Genomic DNA, 8,684 nt, shown 5'->3' on the forward strand with positions numbered 1-8,684 from the left:
ATGGGGGTGTGTTGAAAGGGCCACTGTTAGGGCAGTGAAGCCGGGTCAAGGCACATTGTTACTATCAAGTTCAGCTGCTGCAAAGAGAAGCCTACGGCGTTCCCTGCTGCCGTTAAAGGCTCAGAGGATGTCGCCTCCAGGTGAGCCCGTGAGCTGGTTGGCAGCTGGAAAGCAGATGCCAATTGCTTGGCAAAGAGAGCAGAGAAGCCAAGCCCAATCGTTGCTTCCTGCGCTGGCATCACACCGGCGGTGGATCTGGTCCGGTTTTGTCCACCAAGCACTCGGTGTGTTGGGTTTCACCTGCTGCGTTCCTCTTACTCATCGGCGGGAACCCGTTAGCGTGTCCCAGTTGGCACTGCCTCAGAATATCGTTTGGGGCAGCGGCCGAGCAGACCCCCATTGTACGGAGTCGGTATGATGCCACTTGATGCTGCTGCCATCTCTTGCAATGGACAAAAGTGCCCACGCAATATCTGCGCTGAGCAGCTCCTCGGCTTGACTTCGATGGCCGCCAAGCCCCAGGGCCTATGTGTGTGTTTATGGAAATGACATGGACATCGGCCTACAGCATAGCTTGAAGCACAGAACGTGCCTCTTCCATCCCAGCTCTTCCAAGGACCTTGGCTGCTACCCGGAAAACTCCAGGGCCTGCTGGGAAGAAGACATTTTCCTCTGGTCTCCCTTGCACCCTGCATTGGTAGGACGTAGCATAAGAATATAAGAATGGCCCTACTGGGTCAGACCAATGGTCCACCTAGTCCAGTATCCTGTCTTCCAACAGTGGCTAGTGCCAGATGCCCAGAGGGAATGAACAGAACACGTAATCATCAAGTGATCCATCCCCTGTCACCCATTCCCAGCTTCTGGCAAACAGAGCTAAGGACACCATCCCTGCCCATCCTGGCTAATAGCCATTGAAGGACCTCTCCTCCATGAACTTACCTAGTTTTTTATTTAACCCTGTTATAGTCTTGGCCTTCACAACATCCTCTGGCAAGGAGTTCCACAGGTTGACTGCGTGTTGTGTGAAGAAATACTTCCTTTTGTTCATTTCAAACGTGCTGCCTATTAATTTCATTTCATGACCCCTAGTTCTTGTGTTCTGAGGAGGAGTAAATAACACTTCCTTATTTACTTTCTCCTCACCAGTCATGATTTTATAGACCTCTATCATATCCCCCCCTTAGCCATCTCTTTTCCAAGCTGAAAAGTCCCAGTCTTATTCATCTCTCCTCATACGGAAGCTGTTGCACTCCCCTAATCATGTATGTTGCTCTTTTCTAAACCTTTCTAGATCTTTTTTGAGATGGGGCGACCACATTTGCACGCTGTATTCAAGATGTGGGCGTACCATGGATTTATAGAGAGACAATATGATATTGTCTGTCTTATTATCTCAGTGATGTCTGCAGAACGCTGGGGGCTCGGAGGGGAGGGAGATGCAAGATGAACTATTTTGTTTCTATTCTATGGAGGTTCTTATACCGCACTCATCACCGCAGTATCTGAGCGAGCAGCGTGACTAATATCTGTCTCGTGTGGCTTGGTTGCTCATCCTCTCCCCCGCGGGAGACGTGTGTGCAGTGAAGTGTCTGGTTTTGGTAGCACACACGTGGCTCTGTGGTAGGGAAGGCAGGTCAGAGAATTGTCCCTTGCCCTTGGATGGGCCTTAGTTCCTGGGGGAGTCGTTCCACAATCTGGGATTGGCCCCCGGAGAAAGTTCTGCTCCCACTCAGACGAGTACGTCATCTGTACGGCACCCTGTGTGTCAGGGGAGAGACATTGCCCACGATCTTCGTCCTGCGGAGTCAGGCTCGGTCACCCTCCCTGGCCGCAGGCCGTGGAGCGCCTTGTAGAGGAGGAGCGAGACCTTGCCTTGGATTTAGTAGTCGGTGGGGAGCCGGTGCAGCAAGCAGAGGACAGGTGCGATGAGCTCGCCACAGCCTGTGTTGCTGAGGAGATGCGTGGCAATGCGCCGAGCGAGGGGCAGTTTCCGGGGTGCTGACGTCTTTGTGCCCAGGTCTGCCACGTTGCTGCAGCAAAGCCGAGGGATGACCATGCTCACTCCCTTCCACCCCGGGCCAAGATTTTGACAAGGAGGCTTGGGGTGGGGGCGGGGGGAGGGCCTCCATTTCTGAGTCCAGATTCTGAGAGGGTGTCTGCAAAGGAAGTTAGAGTCAGAGTCTAAAATCAGCAGGGACCACCCCAACATTGCGTCTGACCTGCGCATTACGGGCCACCAAACCCCACCCCATCACCCTGGTATGGAGCCCAGCACCCTGGATTAGATGGAAGCCTCGCAGCTCTCCAGAGACTAGGCACATGTGGGCTGCAGGAGGCAGAGCCCGAGGTCCCTGCCATGGCAGGGGGTGATGAGGTGAGATATGCCCTGTGACCTGTACCACATGCTGGCAGGGAAGGTGAATTTCCTCCCCCCCTCCCCACGCCTGGTCCTTGCCAATCAGACCCCGGGGGAAGATTCTGAAAGTGTCGGTCCATATGAGACGCTTAACAAGTTCATCTAAGGCCAGCCGGGACCGTCATGATCAGCTGTTCTCACCTCCTGCCTGGCCTAGGCCCAAGTTTCCTGCTCCAAACCTGGGACTTCTGGTTGAGCCAGAAGCCGATCGATCTTGCTCTACCGGCTCCCACCGGTTAGTGCCCCTCTCTCTGTCAACACTGGACTGCCTGAAAATCTCCTTTCTTTGTCAGCCTCTTGCAATGTTGGGCCAACTTCAGGCCCACCCTAAGCAGGCCGGTCTACGGTTTTTATACAGCCTTCCTGTCGGAGCACCTCCCAGTCTTTAATGTAGTTATTTTCATAGAAAATAAAGCAGGGCAGTGCTCCTAGCCTCATGGGACACATGGGGAAACTGAGGTACAGAGCGACTCCGGGATTTGCCTTGGGTCATGCCGGGAGTCTGTGGCAGAGCGGGAAATTGAACCTAGGTTTCCCACAAGGCAGGTGAGCCCCCTAAGCTCTCGTAGCCTTCCTGTGCTGGCTAGCTCAGCCAAGAATCTCAGGGCAGGTGCTGCTAGGATCTACCAAAAGGCACAAAGGTTCTGTGCATGTCCCAAAAGCAGCAGTAAAATCCAGCCACAAAACCCTCTTTGTCCTGTGTTATTGGACGTGACCCAGCGCAACCTGGGGCAGCACGAGGGGAACAGAGCCCGAAGAAGGAGCGGCATCAAATTAGTCAAAGCCTGTCAAGCGTTCGCTAAGGGGAGGGAGGGAAGATGCAAAGTCCCAGGGATTTCCTGGCGCTGCAGGGGCTGGTGAGATGGGCCTGGACCAGGGAAGGGCTAGCACGGGCAATGGAAGGGCAAGCGGCCCCTTGGGGCGGCTCTTAGGGGAGGTCGGTCGTCACGGCCCATTCAGCTGCCAACGGACACGATCGCAACGGAGGTTTTCCGACAGCAACTTGTTTCCCTGAGCAGCCGCCGGCCGGCAGAGACTTCCCCTCGCTGCCAGCCGGGGCCGGATTCAAACCCAGCTCGGCACGGTGTCTCGTTCCTAAGCCAACAAGTTCTGCCAAGGAGCTGCACCGGCCTGCGGCGCGCTATTGTTTGTCCAGCGCCGTCCTCAGCGAGGCAGGATGCGGCTCCCTTTGGTGCGGAGCCAGAAGGAGCAGTGGGGTCAGCCTCAGGTAAACAGAGAACCTGATCTTTGCTCCTTCCCCAGAGCATTATCCTATTAGTGCAACTAACCACTGCCAGCTGGGATTCAACCCAGGGCCTCCTCAGCGAAATACAGGCTTCCCCCAGAGATTACAGGGATTTAGGCTATTATGTTTGGGGGGGCGGGGGAGATATTCACTAACATCACAAGCTGGGACTAGCGAGTCTATCAGCATGCGGCTATAGTAGGCTCTTATCCTCTAGGTGAGCGTGACATAACTGAGCCGTGCGCTCCATTCATAAGGGCCGTGGAGCGGATTCCTCTTGCCCTGCGGGGAGGGTCAGGAACGCCGCCTTGTCCGGTGGCCGCCACCTTGCCGGAGAAGCGGCATTTCAGGGATCGGAGTCGGGAGATTTGAACCCAGCGCCGTGGCAAGCACAGCAAGCGACTCCAGCGTGGGGAAGAAAACGCCCTTTGTACCGTTCCTCCCAGCCACGTTGCCCGAGGCACCCTCCCCTGGTGACCCAGGAGAAACAAACTCGATAAAGTGCCCAGCCACGCACTGGAAACAAAGGCATCTCGCCTGCCGCGAGTGGCGTCTGTGCTGAGCCGGCCTGCTTCCTTCCTTCCTCGATCCATCCGTGATCATAAATATCCATCGCTGGGGTGGCGCTTGCTCTTTATGACGGAGCCCCCTGCCGGGAAGTGAATCTGCGAGCACTGGGCTCCCTGTCTCCCTGCCCAGCAGCCGGCTGACTCAGAGCGTGACGCTGGGAGCCGAGCGCTATAAACCCCGTGGCAAAGGCTGGCGGGTCCCAGCTGCTCTGGCAGAGCAGAGAGAGCGTGAAGCCGAGGCGAGCGCTGAAGGCAGGTAAGGACGGGGGCTGTTGTTCTGGGCCAAGCCTTGGTCCCACTTGGAAGAGGGAGTTGTTTACACCGGAGACCTTTTCCAGCTTGGCTTCTATGAAAACCGGCCAGGATGCAGCGAGGGGCTTTGATGGCAGGTAATTCAAGCAGGAGAGATGGGGTTGGGGGGTGCAGTTTCTAAGCATGGCAGATGTTTTTTTGCCCTAGTGACATGTTGGCTGATTACCCTTTGGCGAGGCAGCGTTGGCAGCTCCCCCGGCCCAGGTGTCTGGGGGAGACACGCGGGCTGTTCGGAGCAGAGCAGGGCTCAGTAGGGCAGAGGATGGAGGGCTCTCCCTGTGGGTTTGGGTTGGGTAGGGTGACCAGACAGCAAGTGTGAAAAATCAGGACAGGGGGTGGAGGGTAATAGGAGCCTGTATAAGAAAAAAACCTCAAAATTGGGACTGTCCCTATAAAAATGGGACATCTGGTCACCGTAGCATTGGGAAATGTAAATCGGGGCCCGCTGGCTCTGCAGATGTGACCCCCTGGCTCTGCAGATGTGGGTGTGGGGGAGGGAGCAGGATGTGGGGTTTAATGTCTTTTAAAAATCTCTCATTGCTACTGACAAAAATGACTCCAGTATTTTAAAATATCGGCGCTGCTGATTAAAGCAGAGAGGGGCTGGGAGTTAGGACTCCTGGCTTCTAGTCCTAGCTCTAGGAGGAGAATGGGGCTAGCAGATTAGAGCTGGTGGTGCTGGGAGTCAGGACTCCTGGGTTCTATCCCCAGCTCTCAGACAAGAGTGGGGTGCAGTGAGGTGGAGAGGGAGCCAAGACTCCTGAGATACGGAGGCAGTGCTGTCTAGTACCTACAGTCCTGCAAACCTAGGTTCTAGTCCCACTGGGTCACCTTGTGAGAATCCCCTCTCCTCTCTGCCTCAGTTATCTCATCTGTGAAATGGGCACAATGATATATGTGTGTTTTGAGACCCTCCAACCCAAGGGCTAGACAAGTGCAATGTGTTGGTTGGTCCTTCTTTGCCACTTGAGCGATGGGGCAGATTCTTCCATCCCACCCGAACTCTGAGCCTCTCTGGCTATTGAAACATGAGGCTGCGTATCAGGGCCCTAGCGCTTCGCTCCACTGCCCAGGCCCCCAGCACGGCTCCGCCCTGCCCCGGGAGATTACTGCCAGCCCAGGGGCTCTGGAATCTAAGCAGCTGGATGGGTTTCTAGCAGAGGAAAACACCCGTTCGCGAGGGGCCATGGGAGATGTTTGCTGCGCCCAAGGATGCTTCTGCTCTGCCATGAGATGGCGCCTGGCTCCTTTCTCCAGCTGCGCTGCGTGAGCGCCACCCTTTGGGCCAGGGCATCATCTGCCCCCTTTCCCCTGGCTCCTTGCGCGCAGGGCAGGAGGGCCCAGCTGCCCTCGGGCGTGAGCCGTGCTCTGGCGGTAGGGGGTCCCAGGGGCGTTTGCCTCAAGGGGGCTGGGTTTGAGGGGGCTGCTGGCTGGGGGGTAGCTCCCATGAGGTGAGGTGAGGTGAGTCCGTCCATAGGATGAGCACCGCTGCTAGCATTTGCCTCGGCAAAGGCTCCAGGGCTGTAATGCGCAATAGAGCCCAGCCCCTGCCCCCAACTGCTCTGAGTCCTTCCTCCCCCCCCCCCCCAGCCCACTTCAGAAGCAGCTCTCTAGCGTGAGGAGAGGACGATGGCGATCCAGCCCCTTCCACCCTCCAAGGCTTTAACTTGCTGCTTCTGGTTCTTCCTAGGAGGCGTTTGACTCCAGGCGCTGGACCGGGGTTCCTCGGGAGGGGGCAGCTGCCCAGCGACCTGCTCCCCGCCGGCTGACTCTCTGCCCGGGCCTCAGCCCCCGACTCCACCGAGATGTTTCTCTCCAGACAGAGGGCCACGAACAGGAAGCCGGGCCCGCTGCCCACCTGCCCCAACGTCCTCACCCCTGACCGGATCCCCAAGTTTTTCATCCCCCCCAAACTCTCCACCCTCTATGGTAGAGCCCCAGGCGGGAGCCCCGGTTCCCAGCAGAGCCCCCAAGGGACCGGGAGCCCAGAGACACACAGGACCCTGCTCAGAGCCGCCGATCAGTGTGTCATCCACCCACAGAGCCTGCACCAGGACCCCGCGGCCAGGGCAGAGGGTGAGGCCGGCCAGCAGCTCCCCCCTGCCTGCTCCATGCCCCACCTCGTCAGCCCAGGGGGCTTCCCCCTCCTGCCTGAGAGCCCCCACACGCGCCGAAGGGAGTCCCTCTTTCACACCACGTGCCCACCCCACCGCATCTCCCTTGACCTCTCCCCAGAGCCCGGCGCCAGGCTCCTGCCCCCAGAGCTGCGGCCCTGGCGGCCCGTCTCCCAGCCCGGCGCCTTGGACAGCGACACGGCCTCCTCTGCAGGTTCCTCGCCCTTCGGCTCTCCGGTGCTGGGGCACTCGCTGGCCTGCCAGGCCCACCGGGGCCAGCCCCTCTGCAGCCGCGCCCCGGCGGCGGGCCGGGCCAGCTCGCTGTCTGCCGAGGAAGCCAGCTCTACGGACGACAGCCCCAGCGTCCCGCGCCGACAGGCCGAGCCCAGCTGGGGGGCAGCGGCCAGGTTGGCCCCCCCACCCTTCTACCCCTTGGACTTCATCTGCCGCCCTGCACGGGTGGCCCAGGAGAACACGGTGGCGCTGAGCCGAGGCGGGTGCCTGCGCCTCTCCTCCGAGTACGTCCCGGCCAGCAGGCGCCTGCTCGTCCGGCTGGTCAGCGCCGAGGGGCTCTACCCGCGGCCCTGCGACCCCCGGCGCGTCGGCTGCTGCGTGGCCCTGCAGTTGCGCCCGGGCAAGGCGCAGAAGCAGCGCAGCGCGGTGGTCAAGAGTTGCTGGAGCCCCATCTTCAATGAGGACTTCTTCTTCGAGGGCCTGGTGCCCCACGAGCTGCCCGGCCGCCGCCTCCGGCTCAAGGCGCTCAACAAGGGCTGCGGCGTGAGGTGGGACACCGTGCTGGGCGAGGCCGAGGTCCCGCTGCCTGCCCTGCTGCCCCCCTAGGGCCCGGTGGCGCTTGCTCCCAGCGGGGGCCTGGGAGGAGGGAGAGTCAGAGAGCCAAGGTTTGGGGGGCTGGAGGGCAGGCAGCGGGACCTCGGTAGTAGACCTATGGCTACTACCCAGCAGCCCACCCGTCCCTCCTCTCTGCCCCGCCCAAAAATGACTGGGCTGCCCCAGCCCCGGATGGACAAGGGCTCGGCGTCCCCATGCCCCTGGCCCACCAGGTGTGGGGGCGCTCGGCAGGGCTGAGCGCTGGCCCCCAGGCTCTCTGTGCAGGGGGCGCTGGCTGCCTGGCGCCCAGCGAACTGTTTGTTTATTTTTTGATAATAAAAAGGAGCCTGTACTGCATGGGATCCCGGCCGTGGCTGCGTGTGGGGGGGCGGGGGAGGGGCAGGCTGCAGCAGAAAGAGGGCCAGGGCTTCATGGAGAGAGTGTGTGGCGTGAGCCACCCTTTGCCCAGCCCCTTATCCCCTCCCCTTCCCTGACTCCAGCAGTTTCTCTCCACCTGGCAATGGGGGGAGGTGTCTCGCTCTGCCCGCAACATGCGCCACCTCTGGATCCGGTTCCTGCTGCAGGGAGGGGGGCGGAAGGGGAGAAGAGACATGACAGCTGAGTTTGCAAATAGAAGAAGAGAAAGCTGCCAGCCAGCCAGCCGCCCCCTCCTGCCCCGGGGCTCTGAGCTGAGGGAGAGCACAGCCACCCCGGCAGGAGGCCCCTACTGCTCGCACTATAGGTGGAACTCTAGCAACAGCTCGCAGTAGTAGGTTCTTACCCTCTTCTGTGAATCAACCACATGAGGGCGACACGACCCACATTGCAGTGCCACAAGGGTGGAAAGCAACAGCCTCCTCCCCCCTCGCGTGGCTGAGCGGGACAAGGGAAGAAAAGGGCCGACAGGCTGCAGGGAAGAGGCGGCCGCAGGATGATGTCACGTTTATGACCCCCCCTCGCCTCCACCGGACATCAGTGTGCCCTACCCCCGCTCGCTGGGCCCAAAGGGAACGCTGTGCCTGGGGGGCGGATGTGCACCCCAATGGGCCCGGCTGGCATGAGAGGGCCAGCCCCCCTCACCCTCGCATGGGGCCTGAGCGAGGTAAATGGAAGGGCTCCAGCAGGCTTTGGCTCAGGCACCGAGGGGCCTGCACCAGAGCTGGGGTGGGCCAGGGACCCCCCCACCCCTCACTGGC

General features: G+C 59.8%; 1 protein-coding gene across 2 annotated transcripts; it reads left to right on the plus strand.

Annotated features, from left to right (window-relative positions):
- Positions 1 to 3,318: 3,318 nt before the first annotated feature.
- C2CD4D (C2 calcium dependent domain containing 4D) lies at positions 3,319 to 7,845 on the plus strand. 2 transcript variants are annotated; one of them, XM_054010902.1, is made up of 2 exons: positions 3,319 to 4,623; positions 6,237 to 7,845. In XM_054010902.1, exon 2 carries the CDS (start codon positions 6,352 to 6,354, stop codon positions 7,498 to 7,500), a length of 1,149 nt encoding a protein of 382 aa, XP_053866877.1. In that variant the 5' UTR covers positions 3,319 to 4,623; positions 6,237 to 6,351; the 3' UTR covers positions 7,501 to 7,845. The 2 variants fall into 2 exon arrangements, with proteins under 2 accessions (XP_053866877.1, XP_053866878.1); XM_054010903.1 differs by having other exon boundaries at positions 3,319 to 4,490.
- The last annotated feature ends 839 nt before the right edge of the window (positions 7,846 to 8,684 follow it).

Source organism: Malaclemys terrapin, chromosome 21, assembly GCF_027887155.1.
Source record: "Malaclemys terrapin pileata isolate rMalTer1 chromosome 21, rMalTer1.hap1, whole genome shotgun sequence".
Taxonomy (NCBI): Eukaryota; Metazoa; Chordata; order Testudines; family Emydidae; genus Malaclemys; species Malaclemys terrapin.

What these genes read in the sequence shown, in the direction of transcription:
- C2CD4D (XM_054010902.1), top strand. Translation starts at nt 6,352, where the DNA reads ATGTTTCTCTCCAGACAGAGGGCCACGAACAGGAAGCCGGGCCCGCTG.